The sequence below is a fragment of the Nerophis ophidion genome, linkage group LG03, assembly GCF_033978795.1.
Source record: "Nerophis ophidion isolate RoL-2023_Sa linkage group LG03, RoL_Noph_v1.0, whole genome shotgun sequence".
In the NCBI taxonomy this organism is placed as follows: domain Eukaryota; kingdom Metazoa; phylum Chordata; class Actinopteri; order Syngnathiformes; family Syngnathidae; genus Nerophis; species Nerophis ophidion.
The window spans coordinates 19,514,347-19,541,921 of record NC_084613.1 but is presented as its reverse complement, the minus strand read 5'-3'; the positions used below and the strand labels follow the sequence as shown (position 1 = coordinate 19,541,921).

The window sequence follows — 27,575 nt, the reverse complement described above, 5'->3', positions numbered from 1 at the left end:
CTTCAATTTAATGTTTGACATGAAATATGTTTGATATTTTGCGAATAGTGCCATCAAAATTTCATACCTTGAAACGTAATACTTTCTGGAAATAATTACTTCCTGTCACGTGTCTGACACGTGCTGTGATATGCTTTGGATAATCAATGTTTTCATTTCCACTGTCCTTACTCATTTTGTGTGAGTGGTTGTAGGAATGGATGAGTGCGCGCGACTGATCGTATGAATACGTTTGAAATATGAATGAGTGAGCGCATTGAGCAAATACGTGTGAATGATAGGATAATTTTGAGGAATCCCTTATCTTTCTATTGTGTTGCTGGTGTTTTAGTGAGTTTAACAGTACCTGATAGTCGGAGGTGTGTGTCCACGGGTGTCTTGACGCCAGTGTCTCAGGGAAGTCGACGGCAGCTGTGGACGGGGCAAGCTCAGCTGATCTCCGGTAAGAAGCGACTTTTTACCACAATTTTCTCACCGAAACCTGCTGGTTGACATTCCGTCGGGATCCATGTTCGCTTGACCGCTGTGATCCATAGTAAAATTTCACCTCCGGGAATTTTAAACAAGGAATCACCGTGTGTTTGTGTGGTTAAAGGCTAAAGCTTCCCAACTCCATCTTTCTACTGTGACTTCTCCAATATTAATTGAACAAATTGCAAAAGATTCGGCAACACAGATCTCCAAAATACTGTGTAATTATGTCATTAAAGCAGACGACTTTCAGCTGTGGGTGTGCGCTCATATTTCCTAAAAACCCGTGATGTCTTGCGTACACGTCATCATTTTTTAAGACGAAACTCCCGGGAAATTTAAAATTGTAATTTAGTAAACTAAAAAGGCCATATTGGCATGTGTTGCAATGTTAATATTTCATCGTTGATATATAAACTATCAGACTGCGTGGTCTGTAGTAGTGGGTTTCAGTAGGCCTTTAAGAAAATAAATAAAAATAAAATAAAACCGAGGGTCTATCGTGGTTTTACACGTCATAGACTTGCAGCCAATAGAAATTGCCCTCGATGTTTAAAACCCGCCAAGCTCGAACCAATATTGAAATAGGGGTGCATTGTTGTTGAGTGTGCAAAGTGCTGAACAGACACGTGGTGCGTTGAAGAAACCAACAAAGACAATCAGATAAAAAATGACATTTATGAACATAAACTCTTTAAAAATGACAAAAATAGTTGTGTTAATTATGTTTCTCCTCGTATATTATTTCAAGACCCCTACGTTTTGAACTTGGGATCGCCCAGTGTCAAAGTTGACCGGGACTGCGCTGTCACGTCTTTGTTGCCTCTGGAGCTATTCTGATGTTGTGAGTAAAAGAGCTGCACATATGGGAAAAGAACAACTTCCCCGCCGAGGAATCTGATTAAAACACACGCCGACAGGTATGTTGTTTATACCTTAACAATGGACTCTTGTTTTATTATCAATTATCGTACTCATGCGAAGTCATTCATCCGTGCTAGCCTTGTTCTAGCAGCTAGCTCTGTGCTAACATTACCTGTAGTTGTGTCCCTTCTACTGATTTTTACCGAATAAATACAAATTATGTCGACAAGCACTAAACTTATGTGGTTCTCAAACTTCACATTTGATAGTAATCGATTATTTTACTCATTGTAAGGTTCACATTGTGGCTCAACATTGTTAGCTTAGCTACTAGAAGAATAATAGGGGCTTTAACTTTTAACAAGTGTCGATTTGTAGCAATATATGTGCAGTTTTGTTTCATCATTATCTTAATTAATCATTTATTGTCTTTGTTTATTTGATTTTTTTTTTTATTGTTTGAACATTTTATTGTTGCGCTCATGCACATGCGTTCCTTACGGTGGCAAATATGCGCAAACGCGCAGCAACGTCCAAACACACAATCTATCCATCCATCCATTTTTTTATCGCTTATTCCCTTTTGGGGTCGCGGGGGGCGCTGGTGCCTATCTCAGCTACAATCGGGCGGAAGGCGGTGTACACCCTAGACAAGTCGCAAACTCATCGCAGGGCCAACACAGATAGAGAGACAACATTCACACTCACATTCACACACTAGGGCAGGGGTCACCAACCTTTGTGAAACCAAGATCTACTTCTTGGGTACTGAGTAAGGCGAAGGGCTACCAGTTTGATACACACCTAAATAAATTTCCAGAAATAACCAAATTACTCAATTTACCTTTAATAAATAAATCTATATATATAAAAAAAAATGTGTATTTCTATCTGTCATTCCGTCGTACATTCTTTTTTCCTTTTACGAAAGTTTTTTTGTAGAGAATAAATGATGAAAAAAACACTTAATTGAATGGTTTAAAAGAGGCGAAAACACACAAAAAATGAAAATTAAATTTTGAAACAGAGTTTATCTTCAATTTCGACTCTTTAAAATTCAAAATTCAACGGAAAAAATTAAGAGATAAATTAGCTAATTCGAATCTTTTTGAAAAAATTTAAAAAAATAATTTATGGAACATCATTGGTAATTTTTTCCTGATTAAGATTAATTTTAGAATTTTGATGACATGTTTTAAATAGGTTAAAATCCAATTTGTATTTTGTTATAATATATAACAACTTGGACCAAGCTATATTTCTAACAAAGACAAATCATTATTTCTTCTAGATTTTCAAGAACAAAAATTTTAAAAGAAATTCAAAAGACTTTGACATAAGATTTAAATTTGACTCTAAGGATTTTCTAATTTTTTAAAATTTTAATAGTAATAAGTGTGAAGAAATATTTCACAAATATTGTTCGTCAAAAAAACAGAAGCTAGAATGAAGAATTAAATTAAAATGTATTTATTATTCTTTACAATAAAAAAAATTAATTTACTTCAACGTTGATTTAAATTGTCAGGAAAGAAAAGGAAAGAATTTAAAAGGTAAAAAGGTATATGTGTTTAATAATCCTAAAATAATTTTTAAGGTTGTATTTTTTTCTCTAAAATTGTCTTTCTGAAAGTTATAAAAAGCAAAGTAAAAAAAATAAATTCATTTATTTAAACAAGTGAAGACCACGTCTTTAAAATATTTTCTTGGATTTTCAAATTCTATTTGAGTTTTGTCTCTCTTAGAATTAAAAATGTCGAGCAAAGCGAGACCAGCTTGCTAGTAAATAAACACAATTTTAAAAATAGAGGCAGTTCACTGGTAAGTGCTGCTATTTGAGCTATTTTTAGAACAGGCCAGCGGGCTACTCATCTGGTCCTAACGGGCTACCTGGTGCCCACGGGCACAGCGTTGGTGACCCCTGCATTAGGGCCAATTTAGTGTTGCCAATCAACTTATCCCCAGGTGCATGTGTTTTGAAGTGGGAGGAAGCCGGAGTACCCGGAGGGAACCCACGCATTCACGGGGAGAACATGCAAACTCCACACAGAAAGATCCCGAGCCCGGGATTGAACCCTGACTACTCAGGACCTTCGTATTGTGAGGCAGACGCACTAACCCCTCTACCACCGTGAAAATGACCCAAAAAATAAAAAGACTGAAGGATGCTCTTAATTAAAACTGTTGCAATTAATTAAATTCTGCACGTCCAGAATCCAATAAACGACCAAAAAAGAGAGCAACGCTGCAAGGGTGCAGTATTTTCCAGTTGTATGTTATATCAGGTGTAAAAGTAAGTGCATCTCTATATTCCTTCAAAACCGCTCTAAAACAACACCTCCAGGCAACTTCAACCCTTTACTAATACCCTCCTCCATTCACATCCCATCTCCCCGGTTTATAAATAACCTAATGTAAATAATCAAATGTACTTCTAATGTATTCATTTGTTCTTATGCTATGTGAACTCACTATGTTCTCTGCTCGCTGTACATATTCTACCAAGTAAGACCTACACTGTTTCAATGTCCATTTCTCTGTTGATGCAATTGTTGATGACTGAAGTACTGATATCAACCAAAGCTCCTCATCCCACCCCCCGGATTGTCAGTAATGTAAATAAGTCAATGTATATACTATGATGATTAACCTGCGTGATGACTGTACTATGCTGATAGTATATATTTGTACCATGAATTGATTAACGTGGACCCCGACTTAAACAAGTTGAAAAACTTATTCGGGTGTTACCATTTAGTGGTCAATTGTACGGAATATGTACTGTACTGTGCAATCTACTAATAAAAGTATCAATCAATCAAATCAATCAGGCGTGTCAAACTCCTTTTTATTGAGGACAGTATAACAGTAAATAATATATGAATATAAATGTATATGATACACATACAGTATGTAGTTGCATTTTATTAGTCTCTCTTACGTACGCTGTAAAAAAATTTATTTAAATGTTATATTAAAAAGCTCAGTTGCTATATATTTTTTTGTTTCATTTACAGCATAACACTGTAAAATCTACAGTTCTTTTTACAGTGCATTACTACTCATGGAAAAAACTGTACCGAAGGTGTAATAGGGTAAAAAACTGGCAGCTTAGTCGCCAGAATTTTACTGTAAAATCTGTTGTCATTTACACATTGTACAATTTGATGGATAACTTGCTTTGAAATCATAAGTCAATGTATTTTTATTTTAACGAAATAAAACAAAAATTTAATGTTTTTTTGCAATATTAGAAAAATATTTAAGATAAACATTTGCATGTTTTTGTTAATGTCAAAATGGGAAGAAAAAAAAATGCATTAAATAAGAAAAGATAAGGTGCTTTATTATATCCCGGCTCTTTCGGACCATTTAAATGATGTGGCGGGCCACATCTGGCCCCTGGTTTTGGATCGTTTCTGCGTTTGGACGTTGTTTGCAAGATTGTCGGCCACCCTAGTTTAGCTTGACGCAAACATTGACAACAATCTGAGCGTGTAATATGCATGTTGATTTATTTAACAAAACTAAAGGCTCAAAAGATGGACGATAGGCTGAATGGATCCTTGCCTGTTGGCTCCTCGGAGTATCTCCAGCAGTGGTGAGTTTCCACATGAGTGTACGGATGCTAACCTTCGAGTGTGAGGAACATTGAAAGCATGTGCACCATATATACATTTGTAATTTATTTTTTATATATTTTTTTCATGCTATGATTTAACTTTAACTGGCACTGTATCATTGCTAGTACATGTTTTACCTTATGTGTCAATACGCCCTGCCCCATTTATCCTTGCCATGCCTCAGGATTCAGTCGACACAGCAGTTCCAAGCTCTCCAAGCACAATATTCCGCCTTCAGCCATCAGTCTCCCTACCCGCAGGCACCGACGGGAGCAACAGCCACACCTGCCGTGGTTAACCCTCAGCCAATGATGGAGCAGCAGGAGCCGGCTGACCTGACCAAACGTAATCTTCTCCTTATTGCCGAATTAATCTGTCGTCAGGCACATTTCCATCAAGTGCACCTTATTTCAACTCCCCAATTTGTTAATTTGCCTTTCTTTTATACTTCTGTATTTAAAGGAAATTTCATTATGTTGTTCCTTTTTTTTTTTTTATCAGTCATAACTGATTTTTTTTGTGTTTAATTGTCCTTGCAGCCCCGGCCAAAAAGAGAGGCAGATCAGCTCAACCCAAGGAACCACGCCCACCCAAACCACCAAAAGTCCCAAAGGCTCCCAAGCCCCCTAAGCCCCCAAAGGCACCAAAGCCCCCAAAGGACCCCAACGCCCCGAAGCGCAAACCGGGCCCAAAGCCCAAGAAGAACGCAGAGGGTCAAGCTGACGGAAAGCAGGAGAAGATTGACGAGAGCTTCAAGAAGGTGAAGAGGAAAGTGGACCGTTTTAAAGGGATGTCTGAGGAGGAGGTGATGAAAAAAACCCTCCCGGATCTGCTGGAACAGAATCTCGACTATGTCATTGTAAGCAGTCTTTACTGACGTTTTTTTAAAAGGCGTGTCCCGCACCACAAAACCGTGTTCGTTTTTTCCTCTAACAGATTGGCATCAATCCAGGGTTAATGGCCGCTTACATCGGACGCTGGTTTCCTGGTCCTGGAAATCATTTTTGTAAGTTTTATCAAATTGATTCTTCTCTACAAAAATGAAGTTGCTGTATTTCTCGGAGTATAAGTCGCTCCGGAGTATAAGTCGCACCTGCCGAAAATGCATGATAAAGAAGGAAAAAGACATATACAAGTCGCATTTTTGGGGGAAATTTATTTGATAAAACCCAACACCAAGAATAGACATTTGAAAGGCAATTTAAAATAGATAAAGAATAGTGAACAACAGGCTGAATAAGTGTACATTATATGACGCATAAATAACCAACTGAGAACGTGCCTGGTATGTTAACGTAACATATTATGGTAAGAGTCATTCAAATAACTATAACATATAGAACATGCTATACGTTTACCAAACAATCTATCACTCCTAATCGCTGAATCCCATGAAATCTTATACGTCTAGTCTCTTACGTGAATGAGCTATCTAATAATATTTGATATTTTACGGTAATGTGTTAATAATTTCACACATAAGTTGCTCCTGAGTATAAGTCGCACCACTGGCCAAACTATGAAAAAAAAACTGCGACTTATAGTCTGAAAAATACGGTACTCTGTTGGGGTGTCGCAATCCCATATTGATATCGGTTTTCGATCCGATATAATAAAAAAAAGAAAAAAAAAACAAGAATCGGATGATAATGGCTTGTAAAGTAGACACCAAAAGGGGCAGAGTGCTGCAGGTCCCCGGCCTATTTTTTACATTTTCCCCCTAATTTAGTAATGGGGAAGGGACCTGTAGGTGTCCCGGGTGTTCTAGAGCCCTCTGGTGGGCTTCTGCAGCAGCAGGACATATTCCCGGAATCATGAATGGCCCCTACAGCCGGCAGCTACCCGGTCTTGGAGAAACCAAAAGCGGCCAAGTGTTAGGTGTCGAAAGCGGCCGAAAAAGGTCAGAATTCTCCCCCGGGGAATGACTCAAAGGGGACCCAAAACAAGAATGTGGGGAAAAAAGCCAAAAAAAGGTCATAATTCCCCTCCGAGAAATGACTCGCAGGTAGGAACCCAAAACAGGCCAACATGTTTAAAAAAAAAAAAAAACGTTGAAAAAAGGTCAAAATTTTCCCTGGGAATGACTCAAAGGGGACCCGGTTAGCCAGACCAAATGATGAAGGAAAAAAAAGTCCAAAACAGACCCGAATGTGGGGGAAAACATTTGCTAAAAATGTCAAAATTCCCCCTGGGTTATGACTCGCAGAGGCTTCTGAGACCCCAAAACAGACCAAAATGTGGGGGTGGGGGGGAGCCTAAAATAGGCCACCAGGTTTTTAAATATAGTTTAGTCAAGGCAGAAGCGTATTAGTAAGTATCCAGTATCAAACGTGCTTGCCTCATTAGTAGAGATGGGTACCGAATCAGGTCCTCTTTTGGCACCGACCGACTTCCAGCTGGTCCGAGACTAGACTTTGGCACTCTGAGCAAATTTAGCCAAACTACCTTAGATTATTTTGCAATTATCAATGCCAATAAAGAAATTGATTAAAAAAAATGCTGCAAAGTAACAAATTTCCATAAATTTGCTAGCTTGATGCCAATATACATTGGCTTTGTTATTGACATACTACTTAATAACGTCAGTGATTTTAAATAGCGATTTCAACACCTCCAAATTTGTTAATAAAAACTATAGCTAAGATGCATGTTTCGATCAAACAGTTGGTGCATAATAAGTACAATTCTTACACTATAAACACTTTGTAGAGCGCAACAAAAGACTAGATTCATCAAAGACTGAACTGATGAAACAACACGCCATAAACTATACACCACTGCCACCTGACGTTTTGGACTTGCAACTGCAAATGAGACTTGGAAATGTGATAATAAAACACAATATAACTAGATAGCAGTTATCATAATTAGCTCATTCCTTAATGTTTCTGTAAACAAATGATAATTTATTTTTATCAAAAATAATATTTATTAACACACAAAAGAACCAACAATTGGTACTGTTGACTTCCTGGCAATCAGTACCGTATCGGTTCAAATGTGAACGGTACCCGTCCTTAGTCATGAGCTTAACTGAATGAAAATTGTGGCTGCAATGTGTCGCCAATAAAATAACCACTCCACTTCAAACTAAAGACTGCATAAGTCCAGTTAATGATAAATAGGTTAGTGTTTTTCAAACCAACCATTGTTTTGGTTTAACTAACTGCACAAACCTTTTCCAACATTCCACATTACAAAATAATACAAGTGAGAGGGGCAGGGACCCTGTGGAGGTGCCCTGCATCTGCCAGAAAGCTCATTGACAGCCTTTTCTTGTTTTTCAGGGAAATGTCTCTTCCTGTCGGGATTCACTGAAGTGCAGCTCAACCACATGCACGACACAGCTTTGCCGGGCAAGTACAAGATGGGCTTCACCAACATGGTTGCCAGGGCGACGCCGGGCAGCAAAGACCTCTCAACGTAAACAGCGTCCCAACAATATTTTTTTGTTCATTGAGCATTTTATTCCTTATTGCTTGAACAGTTTGTTTTTTTTGTCCCTACAGCAAAGAGCTGCGCGAAGGAGGCACAATTCTAGTCGAGAAGCTTAAGAAATTCAAACCTCTTATCGCCGTCTTCAACGGCAAATGTAAGCAATACCTATCTATTTATGGGCGTACTGAAGAGGAGATTTAATCATGTTGTTGTTTTTTTCCGTCCTCACAGGCATATATGAAATGTTTTGTCGAGAACTATTTGGTAAGAAACCAAAGAAGCTTGATTTTGGTTTGCAGCCTCACAAGATCCCCGACTGCGAAGTGGTGAGCAAACGCCATCAATTTGACAAACACGTGTGTACATGCGCTCAATATTTCTGTATCAACCATAATAAAGGTATATAATATAATATATAATAATGTAATTTTACGTACAATATACACTCATTTAGGGCCTAAATGACGACCAGGAAGCATGTAGGAGGGGTTGTCATGTGACAGTCATGTGACTATCACAGATAGGGATTAGTACCTTACTCTGTACTTTTATAGGCATTGACCGAATTCTGTCAGTACCACCAGTTATCGATTCAATTAAAATAAAACGGTGCCATATTTCGATGAAAGAAGATTTTTTTTTGTTTGTAAAATTAAAAAAATATCTGATTATAATAACAGTGCTAAATGGCAGTAATGTATAGGCTATGTATGGTATGTTGTCTAAAAAGGAAGTGGCTTTTTCCATGAAGCTGAAATGTGTTATGTTGCGCCCTACAAAGTGTTGGTACTGTAAGTATTGTGCTTATTACAAACCAGCTGTTTGATTGTAACATTCATCTGAGTTGTAGTTTTCATTACCAGATTTGGAGGTGTTGAAATCGCCATATAAGATTGCTAATAGTAACGTGTCTACAGTAAATCCAATGTAAATTGGCGTCAAGCTGGCGCATATAGCAAGAGTGGAGCCTTACTTCACATTTGAGCCTTTTTTTTTACCAGGCATACTTGCTTTGTTTGGCGTTAAAAAATTGCAACATTCGAGGGAGTTGTACTGATCGTTTACGTGAGCCACTGTTTAGTCTGCACGTCTTAAATCGGATGTTTTGTCACATGCAACAAAGGTATTGGAATTCGGCACGGTTGGATTTTACGTGACTCGATACACGCCAGTACCGACAGAATTCGGTCGGGGCCTATAAAAGCACCAAACTTTTCAAAGCAAAATACCACAAACATCTTCTTCTTCACTGAATATAATACTGTGTGCACGCATGCGTGGTTCATGAAAAGCTGAACCCATTTCAATGAAAGGACAACCAAGCAGTAGTGAAACGTCCCTCTTGCTCTCAGGCTCTGTACCTGATGCCTTCATCCAGCGCTCGCTGTGCGCAGTTCCCACGCGCTCAGGACAAAGTGCACTTCTACATCAAGCTGCGGGAACTCCGAGACCAGCTGAGAGGCGCGGCCAAGCCCAGGGAGATCGAGGAGGTCCACTACTCCTTTGACTTGAGTCTGGCCAAGGGTATGAATGATGATGATGATGATGAAAATGCTGTGTTTACTTGACACTTCCCTGTGTGTTCACAGAGGACGCCAAGAGGCTCGCCATCAAGGAGGAGCAGTACGATCCAGGCTACGAGGACGCCTACGGCGGAGCGTACGCGCAGCCCGGAGGTGAAGGAGACCAAAGTCAGGCCAACGGTCACTGTACCTTCTCCCCTAGTGAAAACACAGGTGAGCACACGCACCTGAACACAGACGGTCAAAGTTCAGATCGTTTGGTAATAAAGGAGTAATATTTGTGTGTCCCGCTCGACAGACCGAGCACAGGAGGCGAGCACGTCGCAGACCCCGGAAGGTCAACTCCCTGACGGACAGTGGATGTCGCAGTCTTTTGCCGACGAGATTCCAGACATCAGTGGAGGAGCGAAAGACGGCGCCGCGTGAGGAAGAAAAGACATTAGTGAGGCTCCACTGCCGTTTTTCCGTCTGGAAAACCATTAGCGTACATGTCCGCGCTTAGATAGACTTGGTAGGCGTCTTGCAGAATCTTCTTTCTGCATCCTTTTAGATTTTTCTTTGTTCTTCACAGCGACGGCGGTGGTTTTTACCGACGTCCAATCAGGGACGAGGACTTTTTCCCACTGTCCTTTTTTTTTTAAACGGGGACTCAGTCTTGTACTTTACACTCCCGACCAGTGGGGGTCAGCGTATTACTTGAAACAGGCTAATATCTGTGTTTCATTTTGCACTCTTCCATACGCACACAGTCTTTTCAGCACGCCCAAGTTGGTGAGCACGCCGCGATGGACCCAAACCACCCCTAATCGCCACCTTCTTGGCGACGTAGCGGACGGGTAGGGGCTTCCTCAAGTGGTTGCAGTTCAGCTTAAAAAAGGAGAGAAGACGAGGTCACAGATAAATATTGCAATTGCCATTTCCGGATTTGAGACAGCGCAACACAAAATTGGCACACTCAGAAATGTAAGTACACAGTATTCACAGTACACCTAAAAAAAGAGTAATGATGGAAGTACTCCATTTGAGACAGGACGACTCTGCCGAAACTGGCACACTGCAAAATTAAGACATCCTTATCCAAATTATACTTCGATATGTGCACTAATGGACGTACTCCATTTGAAACGGCACTACTTTATCAAAATTGGCGCACTCAGAAACATAGGTTCACAGTATCTACAGTGTATTTACATATTGAGGGAAGTACTTCATTTCAGACGGCACTATATTGTCAAAATTGGTGCACTCAGAAACTAAGTACAAAGTATCCACAGTATACTACAATAAGTGTCCTGAAGGAAGTACTCCATATGAGACTATACAACACTGTCAAAACTGGCGCATTCCGAAACTAAGTACACAGTATCTAAAGTACACTTAGGTACTGATGGAAGTACTTAATTTCAGATGGGACTACATTGTTAAAATTGGTGCACTCAGAAACTCAAGCACACATTATCTACATTATACTTAAGTGCCCTGTCCATGTGAGACAGCAGTAAAATTGGCACATTCAGAAACTACATTAAGTACACTGTATCGACATACTTATATAAGTGTCCTGATGGAAGTACTCCATGTGAGACCGTACGGACCTGTCAAAACTGGCACACTCTGAAACTAAGTACATAGTATCTGTAGTACACTTAGGTACTATAGACGCCACTACGTTGTTAAAATTGGCGCACTCAGAAACTCAAGCACACATTATCTACAGCATACTTAAATACGTTTCCTGTCAATTTGAGACAGAATTACAATTGGCACATTCAGAAACTACAGTAAGTACACAGTATCTACAGTATACTAAAATAAGTGTCCTGATGATACTCCATTTGATACAGTCCTTAATTTCAGACGGCACTATATTGTCAAATTTGGCGCACTCAGAATGCAACTAAGTACACAGTATCTAAAGTATACTTAAATAACTGATGGAAGTACTCCATTTGAGATGCTCTATGTTGTCAAACGTGGCACACTCAGAAACTCAAGTACTTATCTACAGCCTACTTAAGTGTCCTGTCCATTTGAGACAGCAGTAAAATTGGCACATTCAGAAACTTCAGTAATTACACAGTATCTACAGTGTACTTAAATAAGTGTCCTGATGGAAGTACTCCATTTGAGACAGCATGGGACTGTCAAAACTGGTGCACTCTGAAACTAAGTACATAGTATCTATAGCACACTTACGTACCTATGAAAGTACTTCATTTTAGACTCCACTACATTGTTAAAATTGGTGCTCTCAGAAACTCAAGCACATTAAATGTTATAATTATAATTAAATAAGTTTCCTGTCCATTTGAGACAGCAGTAAAATTGGCACATTCAGAAACTACAGTAAGTACACAGTATACTTAAATAAGTCTCCTGATGATACTCCATTTGATACAGTACTTCCTTTCAGATGGCACTACATTGTGAAATTTGGCGCACTCAGAATGGAACTAAGTACACAGTATCTACAGTCCACTTAAATAAGTGTCCTGATGGAAGTACTTCATTTGACACAGTACGGGACTGTCAAAACTGGGGCACTCTGAAACTAAGTACATAGTATCTATAGTACACTTAGGTACTTATGAAAGTACTTCATTTTAGAGGCCATTACATTGTTAAAATTGGCGCACTCAGATACTCAAGCACATTCTCTACAGCAGGGGTCACCAACCTTTTTGAAACCAAGATCTACTTCTTGGGTACTGACTAATGCGAAGGGCTACCAGTTTGATACACACTTAAATAAATTGCCAGAACTATCCAATTTGCTCAATTTACCTTTAATAAATAAATCTATTTACCAATATATAAAAAAATGAGTAATTCAGTCTGTACATTTTTTTTCCTTTTACGAAAGGTTTTTTGTAGAGAATAAATGATGAAAAAAACACTTAATTGAATGGTTTAAAAGAGGAGAAAACACGAAAAAAAATTTAATTAAATTTTGAAACATAGTTTATCTTCAATTTCGACTCTTTAAAATTCAAAATTCAACCGAAAAAAATTAAGACAAAAACTAGCTAATTCGAATCTTTTTGAAAAAATTAAAAAAAGAATTTATGGAATATCATTGGTAATTTTTCCTGATTAAGATTAGATTTAGAGTTTTGATGACATGTTTTAAATAGGTTAAAATTCAATCTGCACTTTGTTAGAATATATAACAAATTGGACCAAGCTATATTTCTAACAAAGACAAATCATTATTTCTTCTAGATTTTCCACAACAAAAATTTTAAAAAAAATTCAAGACTTTGAAATATTTAAATTTGATTCCACAGATTTTCTAGATTTGCCAGAATATTTTTTTTGAATTTTAATCATAATAAGTTTGAAGAAATATTTCACAAATATTCTTCGTCGAAAAAACAAAAGCTGAAATTAAGAATTAAAATGAATTTATTATTCTTTACAATTAAAAAAATAAAATTACTTGAACATTGATTTAAATTGTCAGGAAAGAAGAGGAAGGAATTTAAAAGGTAAAAATATATATGTGTTTAAAAATCCTAAAATCATTTTTAAGGTTGTATTTTTTCTCTAAAATGGTCTTTCTGAAAATTATAAGAAGCAAAGGAAAAAAAAATAAATGAATTTATTCAAGCAAGTGAAGACGAAGTCTTTAAAATATTTTCAAATTCTATTTGAGTTCTGTCTCTCTTAGAATTAAAAATGTCGAGCAAAGCGAGACCAGCTTGCTAGTAAATAAATACAATTTAAAAAATAGAGGCAGCTCACTGGTAAGTGCTGCTATTTGAGCTATTTTTAGAACAGGCCAGCGGTCGACTAATCTGGTCCTTACAGGCTACCTGGTGCCCACCGGTACCGCGTTGGTGACCCCTGATCTACAGAATACTTAAATAAGTTTCCTGTCCATTTGAGACAGCAGTAAAATTAGCACATTCAGAAACAACAGTAAGAACACAGTATCTACAGTACACTTAAATTTAAGTGTCCTAATGGAAGTACTTAATTTGAAATCGCACTACATTGTCAAAACTGGCGCACTCAAAAACTAAGTATACAGTATCTAAAGTATACTTAAATAAGTGTCCTGTTTTGAAGTACTCTATTTGAGACCGCTCAATGTGTCAAAAAGGGCGCACTCAGAAACTAAGTAGACAGTATCTACAGTATACTTTAGTATGTGTACTAATGGAAGTACTCAATTTGAGACAGCACTACATTGTCAAAATGTAGATTTTGGATTGTATGGCCTGTTTTTCAGAGGTCCTTTTGAAGACGCTGTCACTTTCACAAACTCCTGTTTTGACCAGTTTTTTAAAAACCTGCGTTGCCATGAACTCACCACCAGATCTCCCCTGGTCTCAAACGCATCATCACTGACTCCTCTGTTAAATTACCTCAGCAGCCTTTCATCATGAATCTATTCTTTTCTGAATTTTAGCAATTTTAGGATTGTTTTGATGTCGCTGAAAATGACACACACGGAATTTGATGATGTTTGTGTATTAAAATGTCCTGATGGTGCTTTTTTCTACATGGTTGATGCTCATTTGTCACTTAGCTGTGTTTTTTTTTTTTAATCAACAAAATGAAGCACACACCTTGTCGTCGTGGTCGTGATCTCCGCAGCCCAATCAGATTGTTGGTGGTCATCAGCAGGCTGCCAATCACAACACAGTTACTGCATCTTTTTTTTATTTGTATACAATGTGTCTTAACATCAAATACTCAACTAGAATACCAAGAACCATTCCTGCTTTCATCGGTTTTAATACATGGATTAAATATCCAGACACTATCCTGGTACTTTTCTACTGCAGTGCATTGATAAATGCCAGAAATCATTCACTGTACTTCATCTATTTTAGTGTTTCTATAAAGCATCTTATTACAGTTCGTTATGGTGTAAACATAAAATGAATACCAGGACAAATTCCTGGTATTCGTCTGTACACTAAAATAGTACAAATGCTTGAAATATTTTCTGTGTTTAATCCACTTCATTGTTGCAATAAATACCAGAAAGATTCCTGCTTTTTATCTATATACTAGAATAGGGGAAATAGTAATCTTTCATGGTAGTCTATTTTAGTGCATAGATAAATACCAGGAACCTATCAGGGTATCCTAATCTTTCCTGACGGTTAATCAAGATTAAATACCAGGTATTTAATGTTGGTAAACTATTCCTGGTATTTTATTTCAGGGCTTATAATACCAGCAACATTTCCTGGTGTTTTATCTATAGATAAAATACCAGGAACCTTTCCTTGTATTCTATTTTAGTGTATCGATAGATTAAATACCAAGAACCTTTGTTAATATCCTATTTTACTCTATAGATGTATTACATACCAGGAGACTTTCCTGGTATTATATTTTAGGGCATATCATAGCACAAATATTTCCTGGTGTTTTATCTGTTTTAAATTATACAAAGACTACTTACCAGGAACCTTTACTGGTATCCTATGTGTGTGTGTGTGTGTGTGTGTGTGTGTGTGTGTGTGTGTGTGTGTGTGTGTGTGTGTGTGTGTGTGTGTGTGTGTGTGTGTGTGTGTGTGTGTGCGTGTGCGTGTGTGTGTGCGTGTGCGTGTATTTACCAGGAACCTTTCCTGCCAGTTATTCTATTTAAATTCTTAGATTAAATACCAGGATCCTTTACTGGTATTGTATTTCAGGGCATATAATACCAGCAACATTTCCTGGTGTTTTATCTATAGATAAAATACCAAGAACCTTTCCTGGTATTCTATTTTAGTGTATCGATAGATTAAATACCAATAATCGTTGTTAATATCCTATTTTACTCTATAGATGTATTACATACCAGGAAACTTTCCTGGTATTATATTTTAGGGCATATCATAGCAGCAATATTTCCTGGTGTTTTATCAGTTTTAAATTATAAAAAGACTACTTACCAGGAACCTTTACTGGTATCCTATTTGTATGTGTGTGCGTGTGTGTATTTACCAGGAACCTTTCCTGCCAGTTATTCTATTTAAATTCTTAGATTAAATACCAGGATCCTTTCCTGGTATTGTATTTTAGGGCATATATTACCAGCAACATTTCCTTGTGTTTTATCTATTTTAGCGTATGGATAGGTTAAATACCAGGAACCTTTCCTGGTATCCAATTTTAGTCTATAAATATATACCAGGAATATTTTTTGCAAGTTAATCTATTGAAATTCATGGATAGACTAAATATCAGGAAACTTTCCTGGTATTTTATTTTAGGACATATAATACTAGCAATATTTCCTGGAGTTTTATCTGTTTTGCTGTATAGAGGAGGAGCCTTTCCTAGTACCCTATTTTAGTGAATAGATATATACCAGAATTCTGTCCTACCAGTTACTCTATTTAAATTCATAGATATATTAAATACAAGGAACCTCTCCTGGTATTCTATTTTGGTGTAAAGATCAGTGGTTCTCAAACATTGTTCACCAAGTACCTTCTGAGAAAAAAACTTGGTTCTCCTAGTACCACCATAATGAGGAACATAAAAAAAATACAGTAGCGTAGTAGGCCTAAGTATTCATTAAAACAAGGCTGAGGTTGTATTTAACATGTTTAATATTTTGGCCACTGTAACATTACACATAGTTTGAACAGTAACACTGTGTTTGAATAAAGGGAAAAAAAATGTAAATTAGTGATTATTTGGCGAACCACCAGATGAAGCCTACGTACCACTAGTGGGACATGTACCATAGTTTAAGAATCACTTGGATAGATAAATACCAGGAATCTTTCCTGGTGTTTAAATTCATAGATGCGGGAGATTAAATACCAGGAAGATGACTGGTATTCAGCAGTACACTAAAATAGTTCAAGTACCCCAAATATTTTCTGGTGTTTATTTCAGTGTTGGAATTAAATACCAGGAAGATGACTGGTATTCAGCTATACACTAAAATAGTTAAAATACCAGAAATATATCCTGGTGTTTAATCTATTTCAGTGTTAAGATAAATACCAGGAGATTCGCCTTGTCTCATATATTAGATTAAATACCAAGAAAGATTTATCTATTCACAAAAATAAATACAATGGTAATCTTTCCTGGTAATCTAATTTAGTGCGTTGAAAAATACTAGGAATATTTCATGTCGTTTAATTTATTGAAATTCATAGATACAATGTATACCAGGGATCTTTCCAGGTATTTTATTTCAGTGAATGGATAAATACTATAAATATTTCCTGTTTTTTTTTAAATCTATTTAAGTTCATAGATATATTAAATACCAGTGCCCTTTCCTGGTATTTTACTTTAGTGTATAGATATACACCAGAAATAGTCATCCTTTTTTTTTTTTTTTCTTTGTCATGAAAAAGGGAGGTTTTTGTGGTTGGTGCACTAATTGTAAGTGTATATTGTGTTTTTTATGTTGATTTAATAATTATTATTATTATTTTTTTTTTAAATAAAAATTTATAAAAAATTCTTCTGCGGCCTGGTGGTTGGGGACCACTGGTGTACGGTACACTGGCGCAGGACAATCAAGGACAGTAATGCCATGGTCAGCACACCATACTGGCATTACATTACTGCCATGGCAATACTGTCCTCGATTGTCCTGCCAACTCCCCTGACCTGCACCCCATAGAGAATTTGTGGGGTATTGTGAAGAAGAAGCTGAAAGGCACCAGACCCAATAATGCAAATGAGCTAAAGAATGCTATTGAAGCATCCTGGGCATCCATAACACCTCAGCAATGCCACAGGCCGATTGCCTCCATGCCACACCGCATTGAAAATATTTCCCAACCAGGTACTGAGTGCATTAATTGACATTTTTAAATGTTTGATTTTGTTTAACTGTTATAAATCTTCTTTTTTTACTTGGTCTGAGGAAATATTCACATTTTTTGAGATAGGATTTTTGAGTTTTCTTGAGCTGTATGCCATAATCAGCAATATTAAAATAATAAAAGGCTTGCAATATTTCAGTTGATGTGTAATGAATCCAGAATGTATGACACTTTCATGTTTTTAGTTGCATTACAGAAAATAAAGGACTTTATCACAATATTCTAATTTTCAGAGACAGTCCTGTATATTAAATACTCGGAACCTTTTCTGGTAGTCTGTTTTTGTCATGAGGGCAGTTCTCCTGCTTTTTTCCCCCTCTTGTTTTCCTACCCCCCTCCCCTCTTGTGTCTGTAAATCTCCTACCCTGTCGTTAGTTCCAGGTGTGCTGCCAGTCATCCAGCCCACCTGTTGCTAATCAACCACCACACTTAAACCCTGGATCTCCAATCAGCCTGTGCCAGTTCCTCCGTTGCATGCGGTAGAATCTAGTCCTGATCTCACTGACTCTAACTATTGCCCTGAACTTTTGTAATTCCTGTTTTTTTATTTCCTGAGGCAGAGGACATACTTTTGACACGGTTTTCCTGGAGCTGATCTTTCGATACAACTGATTATTTTCTCCAGTGATTTTTGTTATTAAATAGACATTTGTTACGGATCTGCATTTGGATTCTTATTTTTTTAGAGGCCACAACAGAGTCAGTGCCAGAATCCTGGTGTTTAATCTGTTTTGGTGTATAGGTAAATTTAAGTACCAGGAATCTTTTTAGATAATGTTATTTTATAGAATTATCAAAGATCTTTTTTGGTATTTAATGCTTTTTTTTAAAAAAAAGTGTATAGTTAGATGAAATACCAGAAAAGATTACTGGTATTGTAATTTAGTGCAGAAATAAGGACCAATCTATTTGAGTGTATATATAAAATGTCTTGTTTTTTTTATACTTTTTATTTATCTTTTTTGTTTTATCTTAAAAAAAAATATTTGATGCATTTGATTAAAAAAATAAAGTTTTTTTTTTAAATACATTTATCTTTTTACGATTTATTTTTTGGGAATTATTTTTTTTTATTTTTTATTTTTATCACTTTTTATTATAAATATTACTATTAATTTTTTTATTTTTTTTAATCCATTTATCTTTTTTTTTTCTTTGTTTACATCAGGGTTCCCCAAACCTTTTGACCCGGAGGCTGCATTGGGTTAAAATAATTTGGCTGTGGGCTTGGCTGTTTATATACATATATATATGTGTGTGTGTGTGTATAAATACATATATATTTATATACTGTATATATATATTTGTATATATATATATATATGATATCAGGTCATCGATTGGAAAATGCATTTTTAGACAATGTGAGCGGCTAGGAGACTGAGAGTAACAAGCAACAAGCAGTAGAAAATGAATTAGAAAGGACAGATAAAAAAAAAAAAAGTTTACATTTTTTTTAAACTTGGGACTTCCAGTGGGGCAGATCTCGAACGCTACGGGCCGTAGTTTGGGGACCCCTGGTAAGGATAGATGAAATACTAAGTACATTTCCTGGTAATCTATTTCATTGCACAAATTAATACCAGACCTATTTCCTGGTAAAGTTGTTACATTTGTTTTAGTGTATATAAATAAAGGAAATACCTGGAATCTTTCCAGGTGATATCTGTTATTTCACAGATATAGTATATAACAGAGGTCTTTCTTGGTGTTTTACAACTTTTTTTGTTTGTTTACTATAGATAGACGAATTACCAGGATTTCTTCCTGGTCGCCTAATCTCTGAACGCTTCACCTTTTGATGAGGAAGAAGATCAACTCCGCACCCAACACAAGTGGAGTCAGCAGACAGAACCAAATTCTGAGTTGCCAAGACGGACCGGCGCCAACGAGACCCGCCTCTCTCCACCCTGCACACATGGCTGGTAACACACCGACAGTTTTTAGAAAACTTTCCAGTCAAGCAAAAGAAAACAAACACACATTTTACTGTTTGGCCTAAAATCACCAGAAAACTCTTAAATCCAAATGTCATTTGATAAATGTCATGCAAAAAGTCAATTAGTGAATGACAAGGCGCTTTATATGAAATTGTACCACAAACGGATTCCTAGCCTCTTCCTGCTCCATCACTGATAAGAATGTAATTGCAAATTTCACGTTCATTATGTCCCCTATGGCTGTTCTTGTCCGCAGAAACCCCGCATTCAAAAATAAGGTGAATTTATGTTTTGAATTTTGTTATTTTGCACCAAAAAAAGAACAACAACAACAACAACAATTTGCCATTAATTGGTTTCAGCCCAAAACATGCATCAAATTCAATTCAAGTTTGATCAAAACAGTCTAAAAATCGTATGACAAGTGTGAACTAAATTCTACTTCAGCCCCCAATTTAACGTTCACAACTCCATCCATCCATTTTCTACCGCTTATTCCCTTTTGGGGTCGCGGGGGGTGCTGGCGCCTATCTCAGCTACAATCGGGCGGAAGGCAGGGTACACCCTGGACAAGTCGCTACCCCATCGCAGGGCCAACACAGATAGACAGACAACATTCACACTCACATTCACACACTAGCGACAATTTTTGTGTTGCCAAACAACTCGAAAAGCAAATATGAAATGTATAGTGCACTTTATTGATGTTTATTGATACAAATGTAATAATGTATAATATATTGTATTTTGTATATTACATGATGTGTATTTTAACGGTGGGTCCCTGTCCACAAGCTGTGTGCTACTAGGGATAACTTTTTTGCAGAACGGACTCTGATATTAACAAAAGAAACAATGATGTAATACAAAATTATGTCTGTCTGTAAATAAATAAATATATTAAATTAAATAATTAAAAAACTCATGGACAAAGACAATGTTAGACACATTGTTGAATACAAAGATGAAAGATACATACAAAGACAGACAAAACAGTGTAAGGGGAACAACCCTTATGCAAGACAAAAACCCGTTTTTCTTTTTTTAATGCATTCTAAATCATAAATAAACACTAGCAAAAGTCAGCGAACTTTGAAGGTAGTGGAAGTCGCTCTATTCCGCCCATAAATACCCTCTAAAAACATCATAAACCCAACAATAACGCTACATTTTCATCTCGTGACCTGAATTTTAACCAAGTATTAGCAATAATGTTATTATCAGCGCTGACGCAGACAAACCATTTTTTTTAGCCGCACCATGATCACAGAGCGCTAACTAGCTTATATCGACAACGATATTGTGCCCGCGAGCTGCTGCATCGCCTCTAAATTGGTGAAAGTTAATTCTAGATTAAAAATCATGCCTCTCAACTGGATAGCAGAAGGTTGTGGACATAAGCCGAGAAGTTGATCAATTTAGACATTTAGCTAATATCTGGAGATGGCGATAAAGATGTGAAAAAAAAAAAAACACTAGTTTGCTGCAACTGTAACCCAGTGAGAGCATACATTGTACAGTAAGTGATTGTTTTATCATGTTCATAGCTTGTATTTATTGTTTAGCACTTAGCAATACTGCTACATGAGGCTTTGTGTTTTACAACCGTTGAATCTGTTTAGCAAACAGCTTCTAAATCATCCTCCTTACATTCAGGCTCAAAAATATTCAGGATCATAATTTGTCCCAAAGTACTCTTGAGGTCTGCCGTGAATAATAATGTTGTTGTTGAAGGGAATAGCAAACGTTGTGATGCGTTTGTGAAATTACAAGGCCGCCACATGCTTAAAATGAGCAATGATGGGTTCCCACTTCTCTGTGAGCGCTTTGAGTATCTAATAATAGAAAAGTGCGATATAAATCTAATCCATTATTATTATTATTATTATAATAAATATTACATGTTACTGTAGATGTCGCTAAATGACATATATACTTACAGCGTGTGTACAAAACGTTTTTGGAGTTTTTTAAAACCTTTTTAAAGGCGGAATAGAGCGAGCCCAATTACCTCCATTGTTAGCTGACTTTTGCTAGTATTTATTTAGGATTTAGATTGCCTTGAAAAAAGATTGTGCTTGGCTTCTTGTCTTACATAAAGATTGTGAATGATGGGCAAAAAGCCAAAACATGTGCAGTTCCTCTTTAAATGTACAAAACTCAAAACCAGTGAAGTTTGCACGTTGTGTAATTCGTAAACAAAAACAGAATACAATGATTTGCGAATTCTTTTCAACTTATATTCAATTGAGTAGACTGCAAAGACAAGATATTTAATGTTCAAACTTTTTTTTTTTAATAATCATTAATTAAGTTAGAATTTAATGGCAGCAACACATGCAAAAAAGTCCGGACAGGGGCAAAAGACGTTGCTTGGATGACAACATATGTTGTTCCAAAACCTGTATGTACCTTTCAGCATTAATGGTGCCTTCACAGATGTGTAAGTTACCCATGCGTTGGGCACTAATACACCCTCATACCTTCACAGATGCTGGCTTTTGAACTTTGTGTCTTTATCAATCCGGATGGTTCTTTTCCTCTTTGTTCCAGAGGACTCGACGTCCACAGTTTCCAAATATAATTTGAAATGTGGACTCGTCAGACCACAGATCACTTTTCCACTTTGCATCAGTCCATCTTAGATGAGCTCGGGCTCAGCGAAGCCGGCGGTGTTTCTTGGTGTTGTTGATAAATGGCTTTTGCTTTGCATAGTAGAGTTTTAACTTGCACTTACAGATGTAGCGACCAACTGTAGTTACTGACAGTGGTTTTATGAAGTGTTCCTGAGCCCATGTGGTGATATAGGATATGACAGGATAGGATAGGTCTTTACTGTAATTGCACAAGTACAACGAAACTTTGTTTTCAGCACAAACCTGTTCAAGATTAGACAAACAAACAGTGTACAGGGTTACAGAACAAGAATGCTGATGGGTCGCCATAAGGCGCTCCGTAAAAGATGGGAAGAAGCTAAATGCTGGGGAAGGATGAGTAAAAAAAATACAATGTAGACTGGGCTCCTAAGGGGGCCCAGTCTGGAGTGGGAAAAAAAACCTCCAAAGCAAAACACATATACATATTACAACATACATCTCGAGATATCTAGCAACAGAGGGAAGGGAGTTCGGGGTCATTATGGTAGGGCGCAGCTCTCAGGCGCTGACCATCCATTTATCACCCCTATGGGATTTGCGTCGAGGGCGTTGGGTTGGGGGGGTGTCTCTGTTCCGCGGCCTTGATGTATTGCGGTCGCTAGTCCAAAGTCAACAACAACAGGTGTGTGTCCGTGAGAGACAAGAAGGGAGTTTGTTGTGTCTTCACAGCACCGTCCTTCGGGAGAGTCTCGAAGCCAGGGAAACAATCCAAGTTAGAATGTTTTGTGTGGGGGTGAAAATAGAATTTGCTTTTCATTCTAAATTGTCTATGACTGGTCGTGGAACTGTGGACCAGCTCTATACTCTAGGCAGGGTTCTTGAGGATGCATGGGAGTTTGCCCAACCAGTCTACATGTGCTTTGTGGACTTGGAGAAGGCATTCGACCGTGTCCCTCGGGAAGTCCTGTGGGGAGTGCTCAGAGAGTATGGGGTATCGGACTGTCTTATTGTGGCGGTCCGCTCCCTGTACGATCAGTGCCAGAGCTTGGTCCGCATTGCAGTAAGTCGAACACATTTCCAGTGAGGGTTGGACTCCGCCAAGGCTGTCCTTTCTCACCGATTCTGTTCATAACTTTTATGGACAGAATTTCTAGGCGCAGTCAAGGCGTTGAGGGGTTCCGGTTTGGTGACCGCAGGATTAGGTCTCTGCTTTTTGCAGATGATGTGGTCCTGATGGCTTCATCTGACCGGGATCTTCAGCTCTCACTGGATCGGTTCGCAGCCGAGTGTGAAGCGACCGGAATGAGAATCAGCACCTCCAAGTCCGAGTCCATGGTTCTCGCCCGGAAAAGGGTGGAATGCCATCTCCGGGTTGGGGAGGAGACCCTGCCCCAAGTGGAGGAGTTCAAGTACCTAGGGGTCTTGTTCACGAGTGAGGGAAGAGTGGATCGTGAGATCGACAGGCGGATCGGTGCGGCGTCTTCAGTAATGCGGACGTTGTACCGATCCGTTGTGGTGAAGAAGGAGCTGAGCCGGAAGGCAAAGCTCTCAATTTACCGGTCGATCTACGTTCCCATCCTCACCTATGGTCATGAGCTTTGGGTCATGACCGAAAGGATAAGATCACGGGTACAAGTGGCCGAAATGAGTTTCCTCCGCCGGGTGGCGGGGCTCTCCCTTAGAGATAGGGTGAGAAGCTCTGCCATCCGGGAGGAGCTCAATGTAAAGCCGCTGCTCCTCCACATCGAGAGGAGCCAGATGAGCTGGTTCGGGCATCTGGTCAGGATGCCACCCGAACGCCTCCCTAGGGAGGTGTTTAGGGCACGTCCAACCGGTAGGAGGCCACGGGGAAGACCCAGGACACGTTGGGAAGACTATGTCTCCCGGCTGGCCTGGGAACACCTCGGGATCCCCCGGGAAGAGCTAGACGAAGTGGCTGGGGAGAGGGAAGCCTGGGTTTCCCTGCTTAGGCTGCTGCCCCCGCGACCCGACCTCGGATAAGCGGAAGAAGATGGATGGATGGATGGTCCTCAAAACCGGCGGGGTAGACAGTCCGATGTAATCCACAGTTCTTCCCGCGTCATTTGTGGCAGCTTTGGGGTACTTTGAAGACTGCCAGCAACTTCCAATTTGTCCACAAACCAGAGCAACGCTTACTCCAATCAGCAGATGTCCTGTTGTCATAGTTCCGAATAGGTGGATATCTTCACGTCCTCGACAGAAAAGGGTCGCCAGGCACGCGGCACTCATTCTTCTCCCAAGAGACGGTCGTGTGTCCAGCAACAACCGCTTCGTCACAACAGCAGGTTCCCCCAAACCCAAGATCTTGTCAATTTTGTTGAGGCCAGTTAAATAGGTCCAATGTTGAGATTTGGAGAGCAGTGCAAAAAAGAGGCAACAAGAAAGGTAAGACAAGACAAAACAAAGAAGCAAGCAGGAGAGATAAGGGAGAGGAAAGTGGAGCGTCCACCCTCTGAGTGCCAGCGAGAAAGACTATCTTTTACACACTGACGTCACTTTTTGATGCAGTACCGCCTGAGGGATCCAAAGTCACGGGCTTAGCCGCTTACATGCAGTGATTTCTCCAGATTCTCTGAACCTTCTGATGATGTTACAGACGATACCTGGTGAAATCCCTAAATTCCTTGCAATAGCTTGTTGAGAATTGTTGTTCTTAAACTGTTAAAAGATTTGCTCACGCATTTGTTCACCAAGTTGTGACCCTCACCCCATCCTTGTTTGTGAATGACTGAGCATTTCATGGAAGCTGCTTTTATACCCAATCATGGCACCCACCTGTTCCCAAATTAGCCTGTTCACCTGTGGGACGTTCCTTTAAGTTTTCGATGAGCATTCCTCAACTTTTTTGCCACTTGTGCCAACTTTTTCGAAAAGTGTTGGTGGCATCAAATTCCAAATGAGCTAATATTTGCAAAACATAAACTTTTCCAGTTCGAAGATTAAGTATCTTGTCTTTGCAGTATATTCAATTGAATATAAGTTGAAAAGGATTTGAAAATATTTGTATTCGGTTTTTATTTACCATTTACACAACGTGCCAACTTCACTAGTTTTGGGTTTTGTAATAGAATATTTATTAATAATTCTATAACGAGAATGCAGGCAGTTAAAATTAGTTCTACTTGTGCAAAGCAATTAATGCATCCGTCCGGTTTTGGTTTACCTTAATAGAGCAAATATCTAACATCAATGAAGCACAACAATAACATCCTTCCAATAACTGCTTCCACAGTGGAGTGTTTTAAGTCTCGTCTTAAGACCCACTTTTATTCTTTGGCTTTTAACACTACGTGAGTTGTGTGGTCCTCTGTTCTCTGTTGTCCTCTGTGTTTTTTATACACTTTGATTTCTATTCTACTGTTTTAATTGATTTTACCCTTTAAAATAGTTTTTAATCATATTTGTTTTTATTGGTTTTATATTTATTTATTTTTTGTTTTTATTCAGTCATTGGTGGAGCATAATATATTTATATATATATATATATATATATACTTTTTTAATTTTATTTTATTTTTTTATTTTTTTTACAATTGTTTTTAACATGACTGTGCAGCACTTTGGAAACATTATTGTTGTTTAAATGTGCTATGTAAATAAAGTGGATTGGATTGGATTGGATCCTTCCGCCCGATTGTAGCTTAGATAGGCACCAGCGACCCCCGCGACCCCAAAAGGAATAAGCGGTAGAAAAATGGATGGATGGATGGAAGTGTAAACTGTGTAGGAATTTCTAAAGCCATGATGGCAGTGTTGGCTTACCTTGCCCTCTGCAACCAAAGGGCCGCGAATGCCTTCTCTAATGGACGACTACTACACTGAAACATGCGAGGTTCTGGTTCTGGACTCCAGAGATTTGAATAAAAACACAAAGTGAGTGACCTTTCTTGGAGCTGAGTGGAATGTCCTCCTGTAGTCCCTCAGCCGACTTTAGACTGTCCCCCTTGTCCTGCCAGGAAGATGGTCCGAGCAGATCTGGAAGACAAAGACCATGCTGAGGACGTGTCCTCCACAATACAGTTGTCCACACTTTCCAGGCTGACCTCCTCGTATGAGGAACCGGAGGGCGTCCGCGTAGCCGCCTTGAAAGATGTCCGCCAGCTCCTGTCCGTAAACATTAGTTCATGTGCCCAGTGTCCCCGCTGAAAGACTCCCAGAGGGAGACTCACCTCGAACGCGGGGGGCAGGAAGGACGTGCAGATGCGGTGCACGTTGCCCGTGGTCACTTGGATGCTGAGGTTGGCGTAGTGCACGGACACGCAAGTGAAGGCGCCGTCTTTGGGACAGATGTCGCTCTCGCTGCAGAAGGGCGCCAAAGTGATGGTGTTGCGCTGCTCGAACAGCGGCATGTTGTTGCTCAGGGCGCCGTCCATGAAAAGCTGATAGGCATCAAAGATACACATAAATAAATATACGATATATATATATATATATATATATATATATATATATGAATATGTGTATATACATACACATATATATATACGATATATATATATGAATATGTGTATATACATACACATATATATATATATATATATAGGAAGCTTCTCCCCCGCCACCGTGACCACCACTTCCCGAAGACAGCTGGCACTCCACTCGGCGACGGAAAGTTTCTGTGAGTATGGCTTCCTGCGCTTCGTGCACTTTACTCATGGATAGGTTGGCTTTGCTAGAGAGCCGTGTCCGCCAGTTAGAGCAGTGTAATTTCGTAACTTTAGATGTTGCGGACACATCTGCTAGCGTTAGCTGTAGCGAGCTAACTAGCCCAGCTTGTAGCAGCCCTAATCGGCCTACAAGCTACGGTGTACCGGTTGAGACGCATAATAGATTTAGCCCTTTAGCTAGTCCTACACCCCAGTCTACCGGGCACCACACTTTAGTTATAGGGGACTCCATCACCCGAAACATAAAGCTTAGCAAACCAGCCACAATTAAGTGTATTCCCGGGGGCAGAGCACCTGACATTGAAGCTAATCTTAGGGAGCTAACTCGCAACAGGTCTAGTAAGCACGTACGGCAGGCTAACCGCACCACTAGTTATGCGAATATAGTAATACACGTTGGCTCCAATGACGTTAGGATGAGACAATCAGAGATTACAAAGAGAAACATAGCCAGGGCTTGTAATCTCGCCAGAAAGATGTCCAGGCATCGAGTAATTGTCTCTGGCCCCCTGCCTGGGAGAGGCAATGATGAGAGATATAGCAGATTAGTCTCTCTTAACAGGTGGCTGGATAGCTTCTGCAGACAACAGGGATTTACGTTTATTGATAATTGGCCCTCTTTCTGGGCC

The 27,575-nt window shown here is 38.8% G+C and overlaps 2 protein-coding genes across 3 annotated transcripts in view; one reads left to right on the top strand and one right to left on the bottom strand.

The window, feature by feature from the left end:
- The first annotated feature begins 1,237 nt into the window (after positions 1 to 1,237).
- On the top strand, positions 1,238 to 14,426 carry LOC133549268 (G/T mismatch-specific thymine DNA glycosylase-like). Of its 2 annotated transcripts, XM_061894506.1 has the most exons (11): positions 1,239 to 1,391; positions 4,869 to 4,936; positions 5,143 to 5,303; positions 5,498 to 5,817; positions 5,895 to 5,964; positions 8,246 to 8,381; positions 8,468 to 8,550; positions 8,628 to 8,722; positions 9,749 to 9,920; positions 9,986 to 10,132; positions 10,218 to 14,426. In XM_061894506.1, the coding sequence occupies exons 2-11, from the start codon at positions 4,878 to 4,880 to the stop codon at positions 10,343 to 10,345; spliced, it is 1,371 nt and encodes a 456-aa protein (XP_061750490.1). In that variant the 5' UTR covers positions 1,239 to 1,391; positions 4,869 to 4,877; the 3' UTR covers positions 10,346 to 14,426. The 2 variants fall into 2 exon arrangements, with proteins under 2 accessions (XP_061750491.1, XP_061750490.1); XM_061894507.1 differs by lacking the exon at positions 4,869 to 4,936 and having other exon boundaries at positions 1,238 to 1,391.
- Positions 8,246 to 27,575, bottom strand: part of LOC133549269 (patatin-like phospholipase domain-containing protein 2) — a 33,983-nt gene continuing 14,653 nt past the window's right edge. Inside the window, exons 4-9 of the mRNA XM_061894508.1 lie at positions 26,449 to 26,658; positions 26,323 to 26,383; positions 26,162 to 26,254; positions 19,517 to 19,643; positions 14,494 to 14,552; positions 8,246 to 10,786 (exon numbers count right to left, since the gene is read on the bottom strand). Of these exons, the coding sequence (XP_061750492.1) occupies positions 10,722 to 10,786; positions 14,494 to 14,552; positions 19,517 to 19,643; positions 26,162 to 26,254; positions 26,323 to 26,383; positions 26,449 to 26,658 (615 nt within the window). The 3' untranslated portion in view covers positions 8,246 to 10,721. The remainder of the gene's footprint in view (positions 10,787 to 14,493; positions 14,553 to 19,516; positions 19,644 to 26,161; positions 26,255 to 26,322; positions 26,384 to 26,448; positions 26,659 to 27,575) is intronic.

Coding starts and splice junctions, on each gene's coding strand:
- LOC133549268 (XM_061894506.1), top strand. CDS start 4,878: ATGGACGATAGGCTGAATGGATCCTTGCCTGTTGGCTCCTCGGAGTAT. Junction 8,382..8,467: donor GGCAGCAAAGACCTCTCAAC/GTAAACAGCGTC, acceptor TTGTCCCTACAG/CAAAGAGCTGCGCGAAGGAG. Junction 9,921..9,985: donor TGACTTGAGTCTGGCCAAGG/GTATGAATGATG, acceptor GTGTGTTCACAG/AGGACGCCAAGAGGCTCGCC.